We start from the raw sequence: 25,971 nt of genomic DNA on the forward strand, positions 1-25,971 counted from the left end.
AGCTTTTACAGAACAGGAGGTAGTGGTTAGATCACTGAAAATTGTAAAAAGAGAAGGGGTGTAAATCACCTCCAGAGGATTGATGGTACACCTTCAGTCAGGTGACAGCTGAGCTTTGAGGATACCTCAATATCAGGAGCTGTGAGCTGAGGGGTGTTCATTCCTGAGATTATCGTAGTCTGAGGTACAAAGTTATACAACTAAAAGCTGTACCTCCATAATTTATTGATTTGCAGGATTTGGTCTTGCAAACAGAATGGTCATAGGCATGGAAGTGGTATTTACTAATTTAAATGAACTTATTTCCTACTATCAATCAGATATTTTTATGTGGTTATTTTCTGTATTTTGTTTTTCATTTGGAGGGATGTATTTTGTTTCAGTTTCTCAAAGCCTTCCTGTTTTGTTTTAGGCTCCTGCACTAAGTTTCCCATAAATCACTGTAGGGCAGGCAGTTCAAAAGAGAGTGAAGAACCCCCAAAAAGATAATTTGTCAGTTATTTCATTAGGCTCATCAAACCACTGGTTTGGCTTTGGTTCTTGTTTGGTTATAATCCTTCACCAGTTTCTCTGCAGCAGCTCCTGGGTGCCTCCTTCTCTGCAGGCTGTGTTTGAACCATGGGAGGCACTGGGTGAGTGACAGAGGAGGCAGCAAAGCTGCACTGCTGATTGCATAGGGGTGGAAGGAGGAATGAAGGTGTGGGACAGCACACAGTACTTACTGCTTATGCATCTAAACTGGGTTTAGAAACTTGAAAAACTTGGCATTGCAGGAGTTGATGTTTCTTTAGCTTGATAATTTTCTTTACATTTCATCAAGTACTCTGAATTTAAGGAAGTGTTATGGGGGAATTCTTGGTTTCTTCGAAATGAGTGACTAGTGCAGCACAGAATCATTCTTTTGACACAGAACATGGTATCTTTCTACAGAAAGAGGTGCAAAAAGTTTTATTTTTGCTCTCTTGGAAAGTGGAAGTAAAAAGAAAGATGCTGTTTCTCAGTTGCAAGGCTTGTCTCAAAGGTAGTCAGCCTTTCCTGCTGCTCTTCCTCTAGAGTGTGGTAGTATTTTCATTTTTATAATTTTCTGAGTAATTATTGTGAAAGGACATTGGCAAAAATACCTTTCCTCTGCTGCTATAAAAGTAAGTCTTAAAATAACATGTACTGACTCAACTGCCCTACATAAATGTTGGTATTTCAATAATCAGAAAAGAGTGCAGCAAAATTTGGGATAGACCCATTACTTGCAGTGCAGGGTTAATTCACCCTTATTCTAAAGATTAATGGGAGGTTGCTGCCTGTAAAAGTTACAAAAGCTGCTCACTGCACCAAATGTCAGCTCCAGCTTATTGAAACTAATCATGGGTGGCTTCACTAAGGCTCAGGGAAGAGAGGCTTTGAGTAAATTTGTGTTTTCTATGGGCTTCTGTGGGAGCTTCTATTTGTACTTCAGAGATGATGAGATAAAGAGTTTTAACTTTCATGATGGAAACTTAAAAGCAGCTCCTCTAAGTATTATTTAAATCATGCAGTGAGCCCTCTCATGAGCTTTCTTTTATTTTGCATTACAAAACACACTGTTATTTATGCATGGAGATAGAAGTCTGATAATGCCTATTGGAGTCCTTTCCAACAGGTTTTCCTCTGAGCGGTATCTCTGACCTTTCTCAGTGTCTCATGCTTGTAGGATATCTCACATAATGTTTTAAGTAATTTTCAGCTAAAATCCGTGGTTTCATGTTAAGAAGGTTTTTTCCTGTCAGCTCTGCAAATAGATGGAAGTGGCTGGAATGTGCTGCAGCTTTTCAGCATGTTGGTGCAATGTGTTATGTTCAGGGAGGTTTCACAGCAGAAACTGAGAGCAGAATTTTTCTTGCAGGAATTGTGTTGCTCTGGAAGCAGACATGTGACCTCACTGTTTTCTTTGGTGCTGTGTTGACTCTGGGGAGCTAACAAGAATAAACAGTAGTGCAGGTCTTTTGTGTGTTACATTAAGGTAATTGGATAAGGCATGAGCAGAACTAATTATCATGAGAGTGCTATTTCTGGGCACTAAAACTCCTCAAGTCAGGAATGCATTGCAATTTCTTGGTCCTGGTTTTCCATCCAAAGCATAAGGGGATCTTGTTTGGAAATTTCTACAGCCAATTGCTTATATTTACATTACTAACCCTTGGTGAAGGTGGTAGTAGGTAAAATGAAACAATACTGTAAATAGGAAAAGTTTATTTGAATGTAAAAGTTTATTAAACTTTTTAAAGTTAAAATTAAAATATTAAACATTTTAAAGTTAAATTTTAAAACGTTTATGGTTGGTTAAAATGTAAGACTGTAAAAGTTCGAGATTGTTTGTCTTCCCTAAAGCTAAAACATGCTCTATAAAGAGTTTGGAATATTTTCTCTATTTTCTTCCATCACTTGAGTGGAAACATACTGCTCTCATTATCATGATACTTTCAGTACCTCTGTGGTTATTTGAAAACTCGTGTGCCTGACACAAAGCTCAGCTGATCATGTTGTTTTTCTGTCTTTCCAAAGGAAGGTGCATCTGCCAGAAAAACACAAACTCCAGCAGCACAGCCTGTGCCACGACCAGGTAAGGTGGCCGCTGTCCCATGGCCTTCTGTCCCTCATGTGCATGAGTTTCTAAGGAGCTCTCTTTAGAACTTTAGTAAGCTCAAGAATGAAGTACAGGTCATTTATTTTTGACCTTTAATTGTGCATAAATTGGGAAAACCCCATAGCCTTTTGTTTAATGTTATACCATGGGACTTGGGGTCATTCTCTTGTTGCCCGGTTAGCCCATTGAAAAGATGCACTGCTGAAATTAAAAAGTCAAGACCTTCTCTTGGTTGTGGGCTTGGTATGTCAGCAGTTAAAATTTCACAAAATTCCCACTCAAATATCTAACAAGAGCTGGTTAATACTCCAAGGATAAACAAACAGAATACCTAATCTCAAAATAAGATGTATTATTACTTCTGGGATTAATATGTCAGAAATAAGTAGTTCTCTGAATGTGTTATCATTACTTCTTCACACTTCTTAAGCACATATTTGTAACGGGGCCAAAATCCTCAACTGGGTTTTTAATTCCCATTCAGTAAATTGTGGCTGCCAAGTCCACTTATCTGTCAGATGGAATCTCAAGTTTTGATGCAGTGGTGGGCTGATAAATGTACTTTGTTTAAATAAGAAACCCTTAGGATGAGTTTTTAGAAGCATGTAAGACCAGTACATGAGAGGGACAGTTCTTGCAAACTGATGTGCAGATTTGCCCCTGGTTTACATACTTTGAGACTTAAGTGGTTTGGTGGAAGAAGGTCTCAAGTGAAAAGTGCTATTTCAGGACAAGATGATGTTATGAAGGTTCTGGGGACACTCTGGAGGTTTGGAAGCAAAGCTACCAGTTAAAATGAATATACTTTTTCTAGAAGTACTGCTGGAATACTGTATATCCTTGTTGAGACTCTAAATGCTTGCAATGTGTGCTTTGCTAATTCCTTGAGATTTGTTTGCTGGATTTAATGCTAAGACTTAATATTGTAAAGCTGCTTCTTTCTCCCAAATCCATTCTAATATTGAATGTTCTCAGCATGCCCAAATGCTGTTGTGCACAGATTCTTCTGTTTGGTTATTTTGGAACTGGAAAGGTCATGCTGCCTGTCATACTTATCTCACTAGCCCCGTTAAGCATCCTAATGCAGATGGAGTTGACAGACAGCAGTATGAAAAGGGTAGAAGTGGCAAGAAAGGAAATGTGACTGAGTTGTCACAGTCCCTGCTGCTGGCTGTGACTTCCTGGGCACTTCCTGCCAGCAGCGTGGGCTTTGTACATGACAGAGGTGACACTGATAGTGCCCTGCTCTGAGGCCAACCCCATCCATTATCTTGCATCTACATTGGAAATTGGAGAGAGAATACAGAAGACAGGTGGAGTCAGAAGAGGTTTCTCTTTCTGCCTGTCCTAGGATATTTTTGCATTTTGATATTTGGATATTTTAAGAATTCAGCTGTTCTATTCTTAGCAGTCAAAGCAACTAAACCCGCTATTTGCAGGAGGATGCTGCTTTGCACATAGGAAGCATTAATTAAATTAGGCTAAACTGTTGAACAGTAGTGATTTGAGGAAAATGCTTGAGATGCACTCTTAAATGATATTTCTTGATGCCATTTTGTATTACCAACTTTTCTCCTTACCTGTCTTTGTACAGCTATTTAATTTCTTACAGATGCTTATTCTCTCTCCCCCTCCTTTTTGTTTAGATGTTTTTCTCCTTAAGGCAGCTGGCTCTGCCCATAATTTCAAGAATATTTTTGCTTTAAGGAGATACCTAAATTAAAGAAAAAAAAATTAAAAATCACTGGGTAGGTAAAGTTCATGTAGTTCAATATAGTGTTGCCAATTATATCTGTGCATTTGACAGTGTCAGGAAAAGATAATTAAGGATATGGTCTCAATATTTCAATAATGGCAAGTATGTGCTGTGAATATTTATACTGTTCTAGGAAGTTTCTGAAACAGTTGGTCATAAATAAACATGAGCAAGTTGGTGCTAAGCAATTGGAAGTCAATTAATGAAATTTGTCATGCATAGTAGCAGTTGAGACTTGAGTTAGTCTGCATCAGTCTCTCTACTACTCACCATTTTCTGAATTAGGATAAACATGGATGATGATGATGATTATCAAGTGCTACACTTCTCTCCTGAGGTTAGGGCTCCTGAAAACTGAACTATAAAACGTTCATTTGGGGAAACCAGGCAGGTCACCTGGTAACCAGGGAATAGCACCAAAGTGAAGAAACAAAGAGGCTTTTCCACTTTTGGAATGCAGTGTTTCCTCTACTGAGGTGGTTACAACTTGGAAGACTGAAGGGGAAACATTTTGCTGGAGAAGTGGGGGACAGTTCTTTGGTTTCTACCAGTCCAGCAGTGATTTGGTGGATTTCTTTGGTGGTTGAGGGTAATATTGTTTGTGGGTGGGTTGGTTTTTTCTTTTTCTCTTTTTCTTTTTTTGGTTGCTTGGGTGGTTTTCCCCTTGAGTGTCAAGCTTGACTGGATCTGGCTCCTGAAGACCTCATTTAACTCAAGCTGCAATTCAAAATTAACCTGAGTAAGCCTGAAATTCAGGTTTTGATTGTTGAACTTCTATGTATGTTTGGGATGGCTAAACCCCATGGATGTCATGTGCAATAATAAGTACTAATGAAAAAGTGAGGTGTAGAGATCAGTGTCTTGTGAAGGTTTTCCTGCTGGTTCAGCACTACTGAACTGAAGATCTACAAGCAGCATTTTCATGATTTCTGGGAATTTTTGTGCATGGTGTCGTGTCCTGGCCTTTTGTGGAGGATGGAGGAGGATGAGTGCCTTCAGTAAAACTGGGAGAGACTGACTGAACTCTCCTAATACCTGCTTCAGATGGTCAAAAACTGTTTGTTTTCTGAATACTCATGCCCAAATTATAAATCCCTTCTTCATCTTAGTGTCTTCCATCTGTAAAAATGGTCTAATGACTGTAGTGTGACTCTTCCCTACTCACTCCTGCAATTAGGCAGATGCTTTGCAATGACATTTGGATTGATGTCCTAGTCATTCTGCTGTATCTTTCGGTTTTTTTTTCTCAGTTTCTCAAGCAAGACCCCCTCCAAACCAGAAAAAAGGTGAGTCAATTTTAGTTACATGATCGTTTTCATTTTTGTGTGAATTGTGCCCACTTTTCCTTTTTTTTTCCCACCTGACACTACAAGCAACAGTATAAGCCAGCCATGGAATATATAGCATGTATTCTGTATAGCATAATAGCATTCCATTGTGCTAAATATGGGTCCCACACATGTTGAGAGACTCGTGATACAGGGATCTGCTTTCTTGGTGAATGAAAACCTTGACTTCAGAAAAGCTTTACTACTGTTTTCCTTTACTATTTTTCCATGATTGGGACCTTTTAAGCAAGAGTTTTGTTGTGTACAGTTCCTGTAATGAAAAAAAAGGGGGAGGGGAGGAAACAACAACCAGAACACAACAAAAAAAAAACCCTCCAGGCAAATTCTAACTTTATTATCTCTACAGGATCTCGAACTCCCATAATCATTATTCCAGCAGCCACGACCTCTTTAATAACAATGCTTAATGCAAAGGACCTTCTGCAAGATCTGAAGTAAGTAGCTGATTAGAACATACTGTATAACAATTTGTTTTCAGATAGAAAATTATACTAACACCTCATTAGTGAAGCAAGAGGGTTTATTTACTCTCTTGTGACAAGCTAGTTTTACAGACTTGAGTATAAAAGAAATTAATTCCTCTTGACTAGTAGGAAAAAAAGCAAAAACCTAATACAGAGTTTTGGCTCAGCTGTGACCTGTAGGCAGATTTAGGAAATTTTTGCAGTTGAAATGTGTGCAGTGCTTTTCTTTGATGTAACATCTGTGCAGCCATGTGCAAGTGAACCCTTCTATGGAAGAAGGCTGAGAGAAGCTGACCAAGGGAGCTTCTGGAGCTCAGAAATAATTTTGGGAAAGGACCTCAGTTATTGTAAAGCAGAAGGTGACCAGGTGGGCTGTATCAGCCAAGCATCCCAGCTGGTTGTGCAAACAAGAAATTTTTTCTGAAGTTCACATATTATCATTAAGTATTGATGCAAATGCATCCAGGGAAATTTCATTGAGTTACTAGAACTTGTTTATCACATCACACATCTGATTCCAAGATTTAATTCATTATGGTGAACGAATCTTTCTGCTTGTCCAACAGATCATGGTTTTAGACTTGCCTATCAGTAAATATCAGGTAATTTTTGGGAACAGTCTTTTTCACAGAGAAAAGTTTTTTTCACTTTTCACAGTGAGAAAGTCTTTTTCACTGTTGTAGGTTCTCTGCAATGGTATATCCAAAAAATGGAGGGATCATCTTTCTGCCACCTCCAACACTCATCTTTCATGATACTGTTTCACTGCTTTTCATCCAAACCAGGCTGTGGTGGTGGTACAGCTTCTGCTGGAGTTGCCCTTGAATTGTTTAAAGTGTGCTCTGAGATACCAGGTACTTTCTGATCCACGGTTCCAGTTCTGTCTTAGTGCCACAGGCATCAAAGGTCCAGTGAGCGTACTGGGCTCAGTGTCTCTTCTGAAATACTTTCAGGGCAGGCTGGCTTGTAACATTGCAGTTCAATGTGCAAGCTGTCACACCACTGATCCAATTGGATTGACAGGGGGTGTTGTTTATGTGAGTTTTTAATATTTAGGAAAAAAATTAGCCCTGACTTTAAAAAAAAAGCCCTGGATTTTCCAGCTGTGACTTCCTGGCACAGGTGTACCCAGAAAGGAATGAAGCCCCTCCTGGCCAAATGCCAGTGCACTCATGAAAATCATCTACTCCGCTTCCTCTGCTGTAATTGGAGCAGAGGAGGGGAAAATAACCAGGTAAAATAAAGCTCATGGGGTTGAGATAAGGATTAGGAGAAAATGCTTTAGGGGCAAAACAGGCTCAAAACTTTAAAGGGTGTAAAGAAAACTTTATTAACAGAATTAAAAGGAGAATTATAAGAACTAAAATAAGCCTTTAGATCACCTTTCCTCCCCCCCAGCCTCTTTTTATTTCCCACCTACACCTTAAAGAGACAAAACATGGGATTTGGAGTCAGTTTGCCACTTCTAAAAAGGAATCTTTCTTCAGTTCACTTAGGGAGAGGAGTCTCTCCTGCCGTGCCACAGGAAACAGTTTCTTGTGGTTTTAATTTTCACGAGCAGCAGCCAGCCCGGAAATCTGCAATTCTGAACTCCCTCCCACACTTTGTCAGTCTTCTCACAGCTGCCTCCGTGGGTCACTGCCTTATTGGGTGCCAGTTTTTAAGGATGAGCTGTTCTAATATAGAAGCAAAGGTTCTCTTCTGTCTGTTAAAGCAAAGGTTCTCTTTCTCTGTTCAAGTCAGATCACATCTTCTTTCAACATCTGTATACTCCAGTTCTCTTCTGAGCTGCAGATGAATGCTGCATCTCCCCCTATGCTTTATGAGTTACAGGGAAATAGTCTGGTGCATTATATTCTCACCTTGGCTTGCAAAAGGTTTGCAACTCCTAAACTAGAGCATCTCTTCTCCTTTGCTCTGGGCTTTGGCCCCTCCTTCGTGCCGTCACCTTTCCTTTGTTCTTCGGGAGAAGATTGGCGTCCATGGATTATATTTGTTTCCAAATTGAATTTTTCAGCACTGAAAAGGTTAATTTCTCGCGGGCCCTGCCTCGGGGCCACGGCTGTCTGTGTTCCGGGCCACCCGGTGCCCAGCCCCGGCTCCGGTGCCCAGCCCCGGCTCCGCGGGGATTCCCGGCTGCAGAAATCTCGGGGAAGGGGAGGGGGACACGACGGCTTCTCTCTTCTCTAGAAAGCAGGAAGTTACAAAGAGCTTTCTGTGGGTTTTTTTATTTTTAAATATGATTTATAGAGGCGTGTCCAGCTTCTCTAATTGGCTTAGCAGTGTATCAGTCTCAGAGCCAGCTAGCTGCTGTTTCTGTCAGCTGTGGAGGAAGCTGTGATGTCTGTCATGGAGAAAGTCACTTCTCTGGCTGACCCTTTTCCCTCCTCACCAAAAATTCAATTAAGGCAAACCCAGGACAATTGGTCTGTCATGTCTAAGTGCATCTGTGCCAGGAGTCAGAGTTTTCAGCAGTCAACTTGCCAAGGCCTGTCCCAGGAGGATGCTCGCATTTAGAGTGCAGGAACATGATCCAGAACAACTGAAAGGGAGGGTTCAAAGGATGCCAGTGCACAGTTAGCCTGTGTGAAACAGAAAGGGAGAAGCAAGGTATGTTAATGAATCAGAAGTGCAATAGCAGAATTCAGAAGAGTAAAATATTAATTTAGCCATGACAGGTCTAGCACTCTTCTGGAAAATATGCCACCTGGCCTGTATTTGTTTGCATTCAGATTTATGGAAGCACTTTGTTCAGGAATGGCTTCAGGGTTTGTTTTTGCTGTTAAGTTATGCAGAATGTAGAACTAGCCTTGATGTGGAGTGTGATTGATAGATATGTGATGGTTTTCCAAGGAAAGAAGACTTAGCTAATTTCTGCCTCCAAGTCAGCACCTTCTTTAACTCCTTCCCCACTTGCAGCTAAATTTGACAGAAGAGCAGAGATTTTTCATTGCCACAAGTTTTGGGATAAAGAAATATTGTCCAGGTAGAAAAGACACCTAAATAAATCTTCCCTCCGTTACCCTTGCTGAGGAAGATGCAGGTAGATTTGCATTTCTTGTATTTCTAGAGATAGTCAGCCTGCTTGTATTTGCCATCAGAGGGGATTGGCGATACTGCAGAAGGAGGAGAGATTTTTGGAGCTGGAAGGGTAAGAGCCATTGTAGGGGAGACTGTGAAGAAATGTAGCAGAAGCCTGGGAGGATGATGCCCCTGTTGTGGCTGGGATATGGATATCTATGAGTCCGTGAAATGTGTCGTCATAAAGAATGAGAATTTGGGTTTCATAAATCAACTTCTTTAATTCTGTCCATTTAAATGTTTCTTAAAACAAAATAAGGGAAAAAATCAACTGAAATAAAGATCAAAAACACAGATGAAAACTTACAATCATAGCTGGGAATCTGTCTTTTAGGATACTTTTTCTCTGCAATCCTGAATTTTTTTTTTTAAAGGAACTGGACTGCAATACATTCTTTGGATATGAGGAAAATTATTTGTAGTGTAATTGTCAGATATTTTAGGTTGGTGGTTGTAAAACAAACAGGAGATTCTTCATCCAGTTCTGTGGTAGGACTTGAATTGCCAAGAACTGAGAGTAACTTATTAATTATACCAAGATTTTTACTAAGCCTATTTATAGCTCTCTAGTATATTAGTTTTTCATGCCAAATTGGCTGACATTTGTATGATGCTTAGCATCTTACTTTATCACTTATGTTAGGCTCTCTTTTAAGGTAGAGAGTATGGAAAGCAGGAAAACTATCATATGTAGAAGGAAATACATATGTACATATGACAAACCCAAAGTATAGCACTAGTTTAAGGTATCTAATATATGTATTCAATATATTTGTTGCAAATTAGATTTTGAAGGGAGACATTTCTGTATATGATTGTAATATATACAATTCACCTGCTAAATAATATGCAAATATTCTTGCTAAGTTTTTTTGAAAGGTTACATTTCTAAGGAGCTAAGTACAACATAAAGAGTTTCTAAAATAGTAAAAGGTAAAATTTAATTTAAAATCAGAACTGCAATGTATTCTGTATGTTGTTACACTTCTTTAAAATATTTTATATTATACTTTTTATTCTTACTATCTGAATGTAACACTGGGTATCACAGTTACTATGTGAAATTGTGACTCAGTATTTGAGAATACCTGGAGTCAGGCCTTTCAGAGACAAGACTTCTGCTTTGCATGGAGCCAAAGTGAGCAGAAATTCCATCAGGCAGATGAGAATGACTACATGGTGGTGATGTATTTTTATTATGACGATGCTCTTGCTTGTGATACATTTAACCATATGTGGCCAGGCAACTCACTGGAGATTTATCCAGCTTTGATACCAACTGAAGTATCTGGGATAGATTCAGGCATGATGTAGTGTAAAAAAGCTTTGTTCTCTTGCAAAAATAGGTGTCCAAAGCTTTGGATACTGTAATTTAACAGAAGTACTGAGAGGGTGGTAGAAATAAGCCTTCAGTTCTGAACACAATCAAATGTGTATTGCCATGATGTCAGTTGCTGCTAAGTTGCCTTATTCTCCTTTTATGCATTTTTCAGTGTGCTTGAGCTGGGGGCCAGACGGTGCTGATCTGACCTCAGTGAAAGTGTTTCCAAGGCACTGCTGCCAGTGGGTGTAAGTTTAGAGCCAGGGCAGGAGTAGCTCAGGCAGTTCAGTGCATGGTGTCCTAGCAGTTACCTCCCACACCTGGTGGTGTTCACTTGCTTGCCTGCCACCTTAGGGAAGGGACCTGCTGCCTTTACAAAGTGAGAGTGCACCATTCTTCATGTGGATAATGATTTGGCAATTAACAGCGAGGGCTAATAATTTCCTACCCCACTAGGGGCATAAAAGTGCATTCTAAATAGATATGGATTTTTTTTTTTTTTAATAGGGAATAGTAATCTGGAGAAGCAGCAAGAAACTGTAAGCTCCTGCACACTCAGGTTTCAGAACCCATTGCCGATGTTTAAAATGCTGTCAAGTACAAATGTGTTGTTAAGCCACTGGCTATAGTATTATGTAGTAATATTATAAATAATCTCCAAGAGAAAATGGGATTTTTGGTGTTTAGTAGTCAGTTTTCTTATGCTTATGGGTTGTGATGACCTAGGCCATAAATATATTTATAATCATCCAGTAATTTCTATTGATTCTCAGTTCTTGAGCACATGACTTTTGCTGTGCTTACTGAGTCGATGATTCCCGGAAATGCAGGCACAGATTCCATAAACTTTTTGTAAGCTGTCCTTTATTCCTGTACTCTCTGTTTATCTGGATGTAAGTGCTTGCTTCAATGCTTGCTTTGTGGCACTTGCCTTCTCTGCTGTGCCATTTGAATCTGCTCATTGATAGTTTGTCCTTAACAAGATATCTTTGTGTTGTGGCCTAGAGAATTGCACTCAAAAATTCACATTTTTTCCCAGGAAATACAACTGAAGCCATTATCTAGAAGGGACATAACTGAAGCACAAGTGAATGGTGCCTCAATGGCTGTAACACAGTTTCTAGCTGAAATGGGCAGAAACTGCCAAAAAACTTGTGTTGAAATGAATTCTTAAACACAGAAACATTTAAAGCAGTAAATGTGAGAAGACTCAAGAGTGGTGAAGTTGTTACTCTGTGGCACAGCAATATTGCCTGTACTCTCATGTGGCAGGGCTGCTTTGCTTTCCTGTTTCCATTTAAAATGTGTTTGCTTCTTCACATTTACAAATTAAATTTAAAATGTGACCTTTTAGATCCCTGTTCAGATGAATGCTTGATTATCACTGTAATGTGTGTAGGGCTGTTTGGTTTTTATTTACATATTCTCTAAGAGTTTTGTTCTTGTTTAACGTAGGGGATGGAGGATAACAAAATTCTTCTCAAGCTGCCCAGCATTTGGAGTGACCCTGGCTTTTCCTATAAACACTGCCAGTTGGATAAAAGGTGTTTGAGGGCTTGTTTCTCTAATTTTTTTTTAAATTTATCTTCATTCTTTTCAGCCCAGATTCCTTTAGTTCTAATGGGTGATGAGAAGAAGAAACTCGTTAGTAGTTTTCTACTAACAAAACTCATTAGTAGTTTTTTTAAAAGCTGAAGGACCACAAAGTAAATCCTCAGTTTAGGTTCCAGAGTTTCCTATCAGTTATTGTTGGTAAAGCAAAGCCTGTGACACCCTGGCAGGACAGGCCATTAGGAGTGCTCATGATGAAGGTGCACCTCACTTTGGAGTTTTTAAATTAGCAAATTGATGAGAAATACTTAAATTCTGGTGTCACATTGGGTGGTTTTTTCCAGCGCAGAACTCAACTGAATGCCTCTGTGTAGTGTGCAATTGTATGTGTCAGTCTGTTGTGATGGATAAAATGTATGTAAGTATTAACTGTTTGCTAATTACTTCGGCTATTAGGCAAATTATTATCTTAACTTCTAAAGAAATATATTTTAGGTGGCCAATGTGTAGTTTTCTGTCAGTGTCCTGTACAACTTTTTTGTTTGTATTTCCTGTAGGTGTTTCACCTGTACTAGACAGACAAGCATAATTTAATTTATAGCGGCTCATTTAGTACCTGTAATGCTTTCTCTGTATTTCCAGTTCTAGTCAGCTTTAATGCACCATTCCTAGTTATTAGCAGGTGTTGGGCTTTTTAAAATTTCTCAGTGCAGTTGTATTGATGGAATGCATTTGGATACACATTTCAGAAATTGCTTGTGACTTTGTTTCTGAAACGCTGTTAAACACGAGGAGTAAGAGGGCATATAATCTGTTAATTTACATTGGGAAAGTAAAACAGTTCTGCTTGGAGGTTTGTTGACAGTTTTCACCTGCTGCCTTAAGACATGTTTGTTTTTCTCCCCCCCCCCTCCCCCGCCATTTTCTCGTTGAATATCTAGTGAAAACAAGTGTTTTCAAGTTGACTGAATAATGAACTTTTCTTCATATTTAATCTTGTATTCTTTTTTCCTGTTTATTCAACAATAGGAAGTGCAGTGTGCCTGTTAAAGCGCACATTCAAATTTGGTTTTTAGTATTCAAATAGAAATAAATTGAAGAGAACAAATAGAAATGCTGCAAAAAATGTAGGAAACTGCTCAAAAGCACTATGTGCACTGTAATGAAGAGAAATGTTACCAGCTATATACTGTGCTTTTAAAATGTACCACAAATCCTCCTGCTAACTACTGCAGTTAAGGGATACAGAGTTTTATTTTCATCAGGAGCTTTGGCAATGAAATGTCAGGAGCAGACAGGGCTGTAGTGCAGCTGGGTGGTTCTGAATAGAATATCAGAGCACAGGCCTGAACTCTGTTCTTGTGCTGGCCTGGAAGGTGCTGCTGGTCACATCAGCTTCCCTTGCCGTGATACACTTCCAGTTCTGTGAAAGGCAGGACTCTATTAACTTTCTTTTTTTTCCTCTATCTCAAAATCCACTGAGGTTTATCAATAAGAAGGCCCACATTGCTCTCACGTTTATGATGCCAGTTTTGAGACCTGTTCTGGGTATTTTATTATCACCATAAAGAGGAGAGCCTTGAAATGGGATTGCAGTTGTTTTTTAAGGTGAGGGGGCTGAAAGATTAAGGATTTGTAATTAATTGGAGGAAGGAAAGCTGTGTCACATCTTAGCATTTATTTTTGTCATATGGAGGTAATATATGACATGAGGGTTGCATTATCTGGACTTTACAAGCACTTATTCCATCACAGAATCTAGTAAGAAAAAACCCCCAAAAAACTGTAGTGTCATGCATCATAGTGCATGATGAATAATTGCAATGTAAAATCACTATCCTCCAAAAAAATAAAACCTCACTCAAAACCATTTTGGAACATAATCCTAGCTTTCTTGAGAAAATTCTAACTGGCAGTAATTCTGATGGCTCCATGAGCTCTTAAAATTTGCTCCTGAAAGCAATTGGTTTAATACCCAGGTTACCCTTGGTCACCAAATAGAAGAGTTGTGGTCAGTTTGCAGGTTGTCGTCTGGCTCCTCATCTGCAAATGTATTATGTAAGGCCCCAAATGTCTAAGAACAGGTCAGGCTGTATTTTTAAGGCACAGAGAACCTTTTAGTGTGGGTGTTTTTCTCATGAGGGCTTCTGAAATACTATTCTTACATTTTTTTGATGTTCTGAATGAGTAGTGGTGGAGACTTGGAATTGAGGTGTCTTCAGTGGCTGCTGTCACTAATGCCAAGCTCAGATAAAGCTGTTACTTTTCCTGCTGATTCCATCAAGTAAATTGCCCTTGTCTACTGAGGGGTTTGTTATTCCCTAAGGTTTGTACCATCAGATGAGAAGAAGAAGCAGGGCTGTCAGCGGGAGAATGAGACTCTAATACAGAGGAGGAAGGACCAGATGCAGCCGGGGGGAACCACAGTCAGCGTCACCGTCCCTTACCGGGTCGTAGACCAGCCTCTGAAACTCATGCCACAGGACTGGTAAGAACATTTCTCCTTTAAAACATTTCTTATCCCAGACAGTGCAGAATTTAGAGGGGAATAATAAAATATTCTGCAATCTACTGAAAAAGTACAGATAAAAGAGTCTTCAGCTGAAAATAATATGAAACTAAATTAATCTAAAGATCTTCAGAAGTTGCAACGCTTGATTTTAACAGTGTAGCAGCACAGTTAATATTATTGGGTTTGCCAGAAATGTTCCAGACATTCCAATAGGAATGTTCATATTATTGTTCTGGTTTGTGGTGTAACGTGCAAGTCATTGAACCATAATACGCAAGAAAACCCCTTCCCTCCGGTCTGCTTTTTGAGGGAGAGTCTGTTGGGAAGATGCTTTTGCAGGCCATCAGCATCTGACATTCCATCTTTTTTAATAGTTATAGAAAGGAAATACATCAGACAGTAAAGACTGAACTGTGATTCCAGTACTGGAACTATTGGAATTTTACTTCTGAAGGAAGAGCACTAGTTACAGAAGGGGAATCGTAGATAGTTTTTAATTTTATGAAAAAGCTGGAAATGGATTATTGGCTCTGTAGCACATTTTTCAAGGCTATTAAAAAGTAGCTCCCTTTGAACAGAACAACTCTGGAGAAGTTTTTATTGTTGTTTGACATCTTTTTGTTATGTGATGACATGCATTATGCAGCATTTTTACTTCTTTCTGACAAGTGAGAAGATCTGGAATGTGGACAATGACATATTTGGTGGTTTTGTCATTTCCAAATAAGATTTTAATGGAGAGGAATACTTTGAAAAGATTCTGTTCCTAAATCAATTTTTCTCTGTATTTAGAATTTGAATTAATCAGAAATCACTGGATTTAGAATTCTGAATATTAAATAGCACTTAAAATGTTTAATGATCAAACCTTTAAGGACCATCTAAACTACTTTCAAAAGTACTTCTGACCAAAGACATGGAGTGATGTATGGTTTTTTTATCTTGATTTTACCCATGGAAGCCACACTAAAACCTGCAAAAAAAATAACCCCAGACCACAAAACTTCATCTTGATTATTCTTTTTCATTTGGAATTTAGTGGATTTAATGATAGATTAAATTTAGGGATTAGATTAGAGAGATAATTATTTGTTGTGGTAGGTAAGAACTGTGGTTGGATGATGTAAATGTTCAAGAGAAAGATAGACCATATGTGAGGAGGTCATTTATTCTCTAAGGTGGGATTTTTTAAAATTTCACTAATGCAAAAGTTTAATCTTAATCACAAATTTATTTTCTCAGACCACAGGTGAGGGTTGTATATTCTTAAAATAGTTGAAATTTCACTTAGCAGAAATTTAGCAGCTGTTGCTTCTCATTAATTTTCAGCCTGGAAGTCAGCAGTACTGATAATAAAGGCTTTTAAATCTGCACAGCTCAGTTTCAAGTGCCATTTGCAGAAGATTGTCTCTGAAAATGTTGGAGCACTTTTCAAAAGCAAATTAATGATGACCACAAATAAACACCGCCTTCTAGAAATTGTAACCTGAGCTACCTTCTGCAAAGGGGCAGGGCTGAAAGCCCAGAGCAATCACAGGAATGATTTTTTTTCTTTACAAGAGGAAAAGCAGTTGTGCTGGAGGTGTGGTTGTTCAGTGTGCTCTCCTGCTCTATAAAAGGAGCAGCTCTGCTAGGGCACAGTGCCTGCTCAGGACAGCAGTGAGTGACGTGTCCCAGGCCATGCCCATGCCATGTCCACCCCTCTGTGTGTTCCAGGGACCGCGTGGTGGCCGTGTTTGTCCAGGGCCCTGCCTGGCAGTTCAAGGGCTGGCCTTGGCTCCTGCCGGACGGATCTCCTGTTGATATCTTTGCAAAAAGTAAGGGATTTACTTTGTTCCTTGGTTTGGGGTTTGTTGTTGTGTTTGGGGTTTCTCGTAGATGTTTATGTTCATGACAGAGTGCTGCCAAAGTGCTTCAGGTGGCTGAGCAGCCTTTGGGGCTCCTCATGATGGCAAATATTCCCATGCCCTTTGTGCTTGTTCTGCTCTGATCTGTGCAAGCTCATGGAAAGAACTGTCAGCTGCAAGAGTCACAAATAGCTGGTGTACAAATCTGCTTTCCAGTCTTCTAATGCATGGTGAACAGACAATGTGTGTTCCTGCAATTCATAGCTGACAGGTTTACAGGCTGGCTGCACATTCTAGTGCTATTCTGAAGAGAGGATTAATCACCTAGTGAACCACTAAGAAAGCATTGAAAATATGATCTGGTGTCCAACAAAAACTTCAGAGTTTAAAAAAGTTGAAGTTTCCAGTGAACTAGATGTTAGCATTGTATAGATCAGAACAGGTTTTTTGGGTTCCCACAACTGTGGTGCTTTGAGGCAGTTCTCTGGCACAGTTCACCCATCTGACAGAGAGGTGGGCCATAGTATCTCAGGAGTCTGTCATCTTCTCTGTTGCTTCAGTTTGGAGTTGCCTTAGAAAACAGACCTTTTGATGGTCTTCTGTGCTTTCAGATATAGATATAACAAACACATACACACACACTCACACAAAAAAAAACCCCAACCAAACAGGCAACAGACCCAAACCCACCTTAGTTCAGTTGTAGCATCTTGCAGTCAGTGTGATGAGGAAGCAGGTTTGTTCAGGTTTTGTGTGTACCCCACTTTGCTGTGTGATGTAGAATCTGGAATGACAAAGCCACTTAGAGCAGCAAGGAAAAAACTCAAGGGTGGGACAGAGAGCTAAGGATGGGTCTGTGAACAAGAGAATAGAATGAGTCAGTTAAAGGGGGATAGAGAAAGAGCAGAGAAAGAGAAAAAGAGCCTTAAAGTCATTGTGAAAGTAAAACTATGCCACAGGAGAGAGTTTAACAGAAGAGATTAATGAAAGAAGGAAATAGCACTTCAAAATAAAGATACTGAGAAAAAGGCAATTGTGAAAAGCAAAGCCAAGAAAAATGCAGTGAAATATTGAAGGTCTAGCTAGCAGTTACATGCTGCTTCCTATTAATTTTATCATTTTTATATATACATGTATGGAGGGCCATAGGAATTGCTCTGACTTGCTTTGACATTCCTGGTCTCAACATGCCAAAAGATCACAATCACAGCCTGCACAGTTCAAGGTGCAGGTGTACAAATTCATACATTTTTCAAGTGAAAGAGGGATATCTGGTCTTAATTCATATGTTGAAATGGATCTTCAATTTAGAAATGCATTCCATTCCTTCAAAGCATGGTGTTTTTAAAATATTTTCCTGATAAAGTGTATTTCTAGATCTTTCCCCAATTATGTTACTGATCCTTTAGATGAAAACAGGTGAATGGAGTACAGACAGCATCAGTCCAGTTTTTTGTATCTATTTTTATCTGAAGCTATTATTTTGCCATACTTTTAGTGTTCAGTAAGTGAACTGAATGTTCACTTCACAAATGTGGTTTCTGGGATTTGCAGCTGTCCGTTGTTTCATCTGCAGTTTCATTTCTTCTCTGTCTGGGTTGGTTGTCGTACCAAGTATTGAAGGCTGTCACTTGGAAAACAAGCAGGTAGCTTACCAGAAGGAACTCCTCAATGAAATGAGGAGTACTGGGCCAGAGCCTGCCTAACTGGTTTTATTGGAGCAATTGCTTTGTCCCAGAACATTTCATTAGCTGACACTCTAAAACTGTGCTCCTTAGTTTTCCTTATGCAGGGTGTCCTGACTATTTCATGTTCATGTACCAAACCAGCCTAATTTCACATTTACAAGTGAATGTTTGTGATGAAGTTTTGAATGCTGTCAGTTTCATGGACAAATATTTCATTTTGACTACCATTTTAAAGGTGTTCCTCCCAGAGCACAGCAGGGAGCTTTAATAGTGATTTGTTTCAGGTTCAGAAGTGGATCCTCTTGTGCTTAATAACATTTAACTGGAATGCAGAGACTGTCAGATATTGATGGAGTTTTCTGTAAATGCATGGCCCTGATGTATCTTCATTTGTTTTTTCTGAAGTTATATGAATACATGCAATATATATATATATTGCTATGTGTGTATACATATATATATATATATATATGTGTGTGTATATGTATTCTTAATCACAAAGCCTGGAAATTTATCTGTCAGAGATACAAGTCAGATGATCATTTCTTTAGTTTGTCAACAAAAAAAAATGCTAATTTCACATAGCAGCCTTCTAGAAAGTTCCCAAATGGATCTGGAAAAGAGAACTGATTTTGTGGAAGACAAAATTAAGAGTGTGGTATCTGAAGAAGATACAAGCATGGCATTAAAAAGAACTAGTTTCCACAAGACTGATGGCTTGTTTTACTTTTCCAGTACCACTAAAATCATCAGATTGGCTCACCAGATAGGAATTGTACAAGGCTTAAATACCTTGGTTTTAATGCTCACTGTGTAAATGCTGAGGCTTTACCTAATTCACATGTGACAGTACTTCCCAAGAGAAAAATAACAGTTAATATTTTACCATTTTTTAAATGGTAAAATTTTACCATTTTTTAAATGAGTACTAGACATGGGGAAATTGGCAGTTACTGAATTTCTCAGAATGCTTTATGCAGCATTTGGGGGTTACACTGGCATTATACTATCAATCTTCTACAGACTCTTTTAGGAGATAGCCAGGCTTCCTACTCATAGGTCTCAGAAATATCTTTTTGATTATTATTTAATTCTTTGACAGCTCAGAGATTTTCAGAAAGAACTTTTTTGTTTCTCAAAGAGAATGTACTTGAATTGGCAGTGTGTTTCTGCTATTCCCTTGGAATCTGTGCATCTAAAAGCAGGGGCTGCCCTTTCCCTTCACCCTGGAATAGCCTGGGAGCCATTGACCTCTATATTTAACTGTGCCCTTCAGTGAGTAGTTGACTTCTTTGGATTATGGGCTTGATAATTTTGCTCTCAGGCTTCATTCTGAAAAAGAAGGAGCGGGCTGGGAATTTTCTTTGACCAATAAAGAAACACTAAAGTCCTCGTGTTTGTACCAAATGCTGTCCTGTTTGCTGTAGTTAAAGCTTTTCATCTCAAGTACGATGAAGTGCGCCTGGATCCCAACGTGCAGAAATGGGATGTGACAGTGTTAGAGCTCAGCTACCACAAAAGACACTTGGACAGGCCTGTGTTCCTACGCTTCTGGGAAACCTTGGACAGGTATGGTTCCTGCTGGAAGTCCTTGGTCTTCATGCTTGTATGCTTTAGGTGGGAATTAAAAGTTCTGGCAGCCAGGGAATTGTTTACAACTTGGATATCTGAACAATGATTTAGCTTGGAAATACTGCTTGTTTTGATTTTCCCTGATGATACAGTTAATGAAATGTAGTGGTATGTGTTTACAGACTGTAAGTAACAATCTCCAAAATGTGGATTTAAAGGAAGGGTAGTTACCATTAATCATTGGTTAGTCCCATGATTCTCCACCTCCTGACTCTGATTCTCTGGGTCAGAACCCTGCTGAAGGGGAAGTTCACTGCAATACCTTGTTCAGGTTGTAGAGAAGGAACTTTATTATCATGAAGCAGTTCAAGAAATATTGAGGGAGGGGAGAAGCCCATGCGTTTCATCAATGTTTAATTTTTTCATGTTGATTCACAGTGAACTGCTTGAATGATTGAGTGAAAAAGAAAAATCCAGTGGGAATTGTCAAAATAATTTCAATCATCAAACTTTCCATGGCTTTCTGTTTAAAAGTCTCAGGTGAACAATATATCTGAACTCCCAGATGAACTAGTAGTCTTTCAATGTTAGAGGTCATGCAATGCCTTGGAAAGCTGAGTTTTCTTTGAGGCAGGGCTGTAGCCAGCTGTTGCTTAGTAGGAGAAATCCTGCACACAACACGTTGCATCTCTTTGGCAACTTTCTAATTCCCTAACAATTCTCTTTTAACAATGCCTAGGCGTTTTATTCCTGCAAGTAAAATTCCTATAAATGCCACAAGGGTAGTAATGCTGTCTTCTGTTAATTTTTTTTCAGGTATATGGTAAAGCACAAATCTCACTTGAGATTCTAAATCCTTCAGCTGCCATTTATTTCCTGAAGTATGGATTGAAAAAAATGGAAGGGGCTCCAGTTTGGAGACCAGAGCTCGCACTATATATGTCAAGAACTTTACAAATGAGGAAGGGTCACAGTTTAAACTTTTTATAAAATCTTATTTGGATGATTCATGCTATGGCAGGTTGATACCTGTTAATCAGAAGCAAAGGGGTTTTGCTTAAAACTATTTTTTTAATGTTGTTAGCCTTCTAGTCTGCAATCCAAATTGTATATTTTGATAGCAGCAGTTTCTTCTCTGTTTTGTTAAATTAGCCACATTTTTAAAGACTGTGTTTTGTTCCCCAGTAGAGGATAGCTGGATGTCCATGGCGGGTTCCCCGTGTGTGTGTGCACGGGTGGGTGTAAATACAAGTGTGCCTGTGTCTATAGATATAGTGTACAAAAAAGTTATAGACACAATGATGCACACCTAGGTGTTTCCAGGCTTTCTAAACCACTTAGCTTCTGAGCTTAGTTTGGGATTTCTTTGCTTACTGTTTCACTTACTGAAAATATTTTGTTGTGAATGATATTACATTTTAGTCAATAGGACTTGCGAACTGAGCAAAGTGAAAGTTGTTTTCAATAAATCAAAATGTCAAGCTGTATATGTATATTCTGTCAGTCTTTGTTGAAAAAGGGAAGATCAAAAATCTATTAACTCTTTTTTTGGATTTGTAATGTCCCAGTTTACTAAATCTTGAAAATTTATTATAGGCATACTGTTGAGTCATGGTAACTCTAAATTGCCATTCTCCACACACATCTCTTTCTTTAAACTGAAAGTATGCATGTGTACATTCCCATCTAGCAAATATCTTTGCATATGAATCTAAATGTTACCTAGATTAAATGATGAATAGAGGAGGAGAGAGTTGGATTCTTTTTTTTTCCTGGAACAGCCACCACAAGGAATGAATAATTTTAACTTCTTTGTATTTATACCTCTAATACGATTTTCTCATGATAAAAGTAGCCCAGACTGTCAACAGGAGTTGTAATTTTCTGAGCTAGGTGGCTAATATGGCCTCCCAAGAGTCCTGCATTGGAATGGAAAATCAGCCTTCTCAAATTACCAAAGAACGGATTTGCTTCATCTCCAGTGTGAGGCCAGAGGATCCTGGTATTTGTACCAACTTACAGCATCTCTGTATCTATGGAATAATGTTAAGTTGATGTTGCATACCAGTGAATGTAGAGAATGATCAAATACTGTAACACCTGCATGATTTTTTTTCTGGGATAGAAAATACATGTTTATATTCCTGTTCTTGAAGTTCCAAACCATGTTTTTTTAATATACTTTACATTTAAGGTTTGACAAAAATAAAATGTTCTACCTATTCTGTTTTGGTTTTTATTTGATGTTAACTTCATTTTTAGTAAAACCCAAAGTCATATATTCATAAGAGGTTTTAAAAACTGTCTGGCACGTGATTGTTCATATTTCTGTCAGTCATAAAAGTAGTGATGTTTAAGTCATATATCCATAAGTCTTATATACATAATAAGAAGTTTTTAAAACTGTCTTAAGTTTATGAGGACTGTGAGGTCTGACTTTTAATTGTATGTATCCATCCCTGCTATAATGAGACTGTATTTTCAAATGGTCTAAATGGAACTGTAAAATGTCAAACCACCAGAACAACCCTCTGTGAATCCCAAGATCAGAAGCAGCTAACCCTGGGTTTTGGAATGGATTCAACGTGGTGACTGGGAGCTACAGAACTACTGGCATGTCTCCTGTTTGTGTGGGCAGTTGGGCAGTACCCTGTTACTGTGTTTTCCCTGTACTTAAGCTTATTAGAAATGTGTCTATGTCATACCAGAGCTGGCTGGAACATTGAGTGCTTGGTTTTAACCTGTACTGCACAGAGCAAAGCTGTGATGGCTTCTTCCAACATAGCAGGTGCTACCATGTGGTAGCAACTTACAGTTCATTTCTGCTTTGAACAGTGAGGCATCATGTATGGTTTTGTAAACTTGAGCATTTCCAATTAGAAATGTCATTTTTTTTCAGACTTAATAAGTACATCATGGCCTGTGCTATTTTAAAGAGACTTCTAGCAGTCAGCTTGAAAAGTAAATTTTGGACAAGTGTGTGCTTCACATGCAGTGTGATATGCAGACCATAGAGTGGGTTTGCAGTAGGCAAGGGACACTTATCTTTTCTGTATCCTGTACTTCACTGTGCTTTCAATGCAGGTGTAATTCCAGATCCAGTGCAGGAGGCTTGATTTAGATGGAGATTTATGTATTTATTGGCAGTTAACTCCTCTGAAGTTACTGAAGTTACATGGCCATGAAATGGGCAGAAGAGCAATATCCATGAAATCTGTGTGACCTGTGTTTGTTTTTATGGGTTGAGGACAGACCTTTAGCATCTTAGAATTTTGTACTGGCAAGCAGTTTGTGACCCAAGTTATACAATATGTATTTGTGAAGGAGCTGGCACCTGATTGTGCATATTTTTGTCAGTCATAAAAGTAGTGATGTTTATAAAATGAGCCATTTTGCAATCAGATTCCTGCTGACATTATTGGAAGTTTAATTAGGTTGTCAGAATAGCATTCCTGCTGCCTTCATAAATAACTGCACATAGATTATGAAACTACTTGGACTTAAAAATTTAGCCTTACAGCAGCATTTTGCAACACAGCTGGAATTTTAGACATTTAGGTTATGCTTAATTTGTCTGCACGTTAATGTAGAGTAATAAAGAAAAGTGATATTAAGAAGTGGGGAAGCTGGAGGAGCAGACATCTGTTTTACTGAGCTGCTTTCTTTTTGCTGAGCAAATTGGACACACTACTTAGAGGTGTATAAAGTGTGTAAATTGTATTCAATTAAAATGTACAACTATAGCTGAGCTGCTTCCCTGCCTGCAGTTTATTGAACACTAGAATGGCATGAGTGTGAGACTCAGATATCAAATTGGTTGTTCCTGTTCTGCCCCTTCAGTGTCATCACTCTGCACTGTTTCATGAGGGTGACATGAGTGAGATGAAGCATGATAAGCTGAGAACTGGTTTGAAGTCTGTGATTGGGCTCAGCAGGTGATTATTGCTTTTAGTAACAGGGTTAGTGGGGCCAGTAGTTGTACCTGAAGTAATGATTTTATATTAAAAGTGAAAATACCTGTGATTTATACTGTTTGAGCTTTTGAATTTTAGTCTGAACAAAGCAAACAAAAGGGGAGTTTTTTTGTAAGATAAAGTAGGGCAACTGCAGGGACTTGCATACCTGAAGAAATTGCAGATCAGCATCCTCAGCTGAGTAGGCTCAGCTCTTTCGCTATTACCTGGAAATTTTTGTAGGAAGATGGTTTTACAAATAGGTGCTAAAGTCAATGCTTGAGCTAGACAATTTATGGAACTGTTCTGCAATGCTGTAAACCTTTTTATTTCTGAATTCAGAAGAAAATGTAGATAGCAAATTGTGTGCTAAGTTGCCCTTCATCATAAGTTAAACTGTTATGTTATATTTGACAGCAAATTTGGAACAGCAAATTTGTTTTTGGCTTTCATTTGTTATGCAGTTGGTGTATAAAATATTGCCATTCTCTACAGGGACGTGCAAAAGTTAGTTTTGTTAGCACAGCCTTTATTCTTTTGCTGGTGAAATATGCACTTAGTTGCTAATTCTTGCAAACACTATACCAGAAAAGAAAAAAAAGCTGATCAAAATTAATGGCTTAGAGGTTTTAAAATTTAATGTCATGAATGCATTTTAATTCAAAAGCCATAACTAATGCCAAGTACTTTATTAGAGCAATGTGTTCATGAAAAATTAAAATCCCTGCCTGAAGAAACTGCTGGCCAAGTAGGTTACAGTTCAGCTAATGTGTGGAAAAATCTACCACAAACTGGAATCTCCAAGTGTCATATCCTGAGTTGCTCATTTGTAACAAATGGATTTTTTTTTGAGAGGTGGCAGTTCTGCTTCCTTTGCTAGCAGTTGCACGCTTCAATCACAGTTGTGTAGTTTCCTGTCCTAGGTTTGGGTTTGCATTGACGGTTCTGAGGCAGGGACAGAAAACAGATGACTGAGGATGGATGGAGTTGTTGGAGTGGAGCTCAGGCACTTGGCAAGGATAAAGATGGTGTCTGAATGGGACTGAGATCCAGAGGGTGACATCTGATGATCCTTGTGGATCCTTCCAGCTCAGCACATTCTGTGATTGCTCAGCTGTCATCAACTTCTCTCTGGATCATTCTTCTCAGTGGTGGTGTTATCACAAAAGGCAGGTTTGAGAATGAGATTTAATCTAGCACAACCTGTTGGTGGGTAGTACTCAGTAGCAGGACATGCATCCAGACTTTTACTGTGCCCATTTTTATTTAAACATGAATTTTAAAAATTATAAAATAAGAATGCAAATGCAAAGAACAATCTCAAATGTTTCAAACTTTATTGTAGATGCTACTTCACTTAGATGCTAGTTCATTTGTAAAAACGAAAGATACGAGGTGGTACAGAAAATCTGTAAGAAAAATAGCTTAGTGTCTGTTTTTTATTTCCATCTGTAAATTCTTTTGGTGTATTTCAAATGCAGAAAAACTGTTTCTTGCTTTACAGGGTTCCTGCATGTATCACTGGAAACTGTCAGAGGTAAATCTTCAGTTGCAGTTGCTTGAAAGCTTGAAAATTTTATGATTGCGTGGGTTATAAGTTCTGGCCTGTGTCAGTGGGCCCAAATTTTAACAGTGGTTTTGAATTCAAATGAAATTCAAATGAAATCTCAGAAGAACCCTATGGGAACAGCTACTATTGAATGACACAGAAAAGAAACTTTCCCTATGACTAAACCTTTAAACTATGACATAACTGTCATAAACTTGTGTTTAATAGACTGTTAAATTTAAGTTTTTGGAAGTATCTTGTCACATGACCTATTATTTAAGATCTGAACTATATTAATGATTTTTTTTACAGAGTTATAGTTCAGCATTAGCTCAAGTCCAGCTTTTGAAAATTCCTGGGAAAAATTCCTTGCAGACTTTAAAAGGTGGGATGTTTTTCTAATTGCAACAGTCATCTTAGCCCTGAATGAAGAAACAAAGCATGTTTCTCATGTTCTATCGGTTAAGACCAAACCTGCAATTTCATAACACTGAATGTATTTTTATTGGTAAAATAGGATGTAAAAAAGATCTTAAAGAAGCAGTTTATAATGTTGCACTTGTTCCTTCCCTCTTGAAATCCTTTCCAGAGACCTATCCAGCTACTCTTCTGCTTCCCTGACTTGTTCTTCCTGCTTGTTTCTGCCAAACTGGGACTGTTCCTAACCCACAGATTTTATGTAAGCACAGCACTAGAAATGATTCTTCT

The 25,971-nt window shown here is 38.6% G+C and overlaps 1 protein-coding gene across 1 annotated transcript in view; it reads left to right on the plus strand.

Moving 5' to 3' along the window:
• Window positions 1–21,983, plus strand: part of CDC73 (cell division cycle 73) — a 101,639-nt gene extending 79,656 nt beyond the window's left edge. The window contains exons 11-17 of the mRNA XM_058030705.1: window positions 2,539–2,596; window positions 5,627–5,662; window positions 6,072–6,159; window positions 14,469–14,630; window positions 16,371–16,471; window positions 19,617–19,758; window positions 20,578–21,983. Of these exons, the coding sequence (XP_057886688.1) occupies window positions 2,539–2,596; window positions 5,627–5,662; window positions 6,072–6,159; window positions 14,469–14,630; window positions 16,371–16,471; window positions 19,617–19,758; window positions 20,578–20,614 (624 nt within the window). The 3' untranslated portion in view covers window positions 20,615–21,983. The remainder of the gene's footprint in view (window positions 1–2,538; window positions 2,597–5,626; window positions 5,663–6,071; window positions 6,160–14,468; window positions 14,631–16,370; window positions 16,472–19,616; window positions 19,759–20,577) is intronic.
• Window positions 21,984–25,971: the final 3,988 nt, after the last annotated feature.

The sequence above is a fragment of the Melospiza georgiana genome, chromosome 9, assembly GCF_028018845.1.
Source record: "Melospiza georgiana isolate bMelGeo1 chromosome 9, bMelGeo1.pri, whole genome shotgun sequence".
Taxonomy (NCBI): Eukaryota; Metazoa; Chordata; class Aves; order Passeriformes; family Passerellidae; genus Melospiza; species Melospiza georgiana.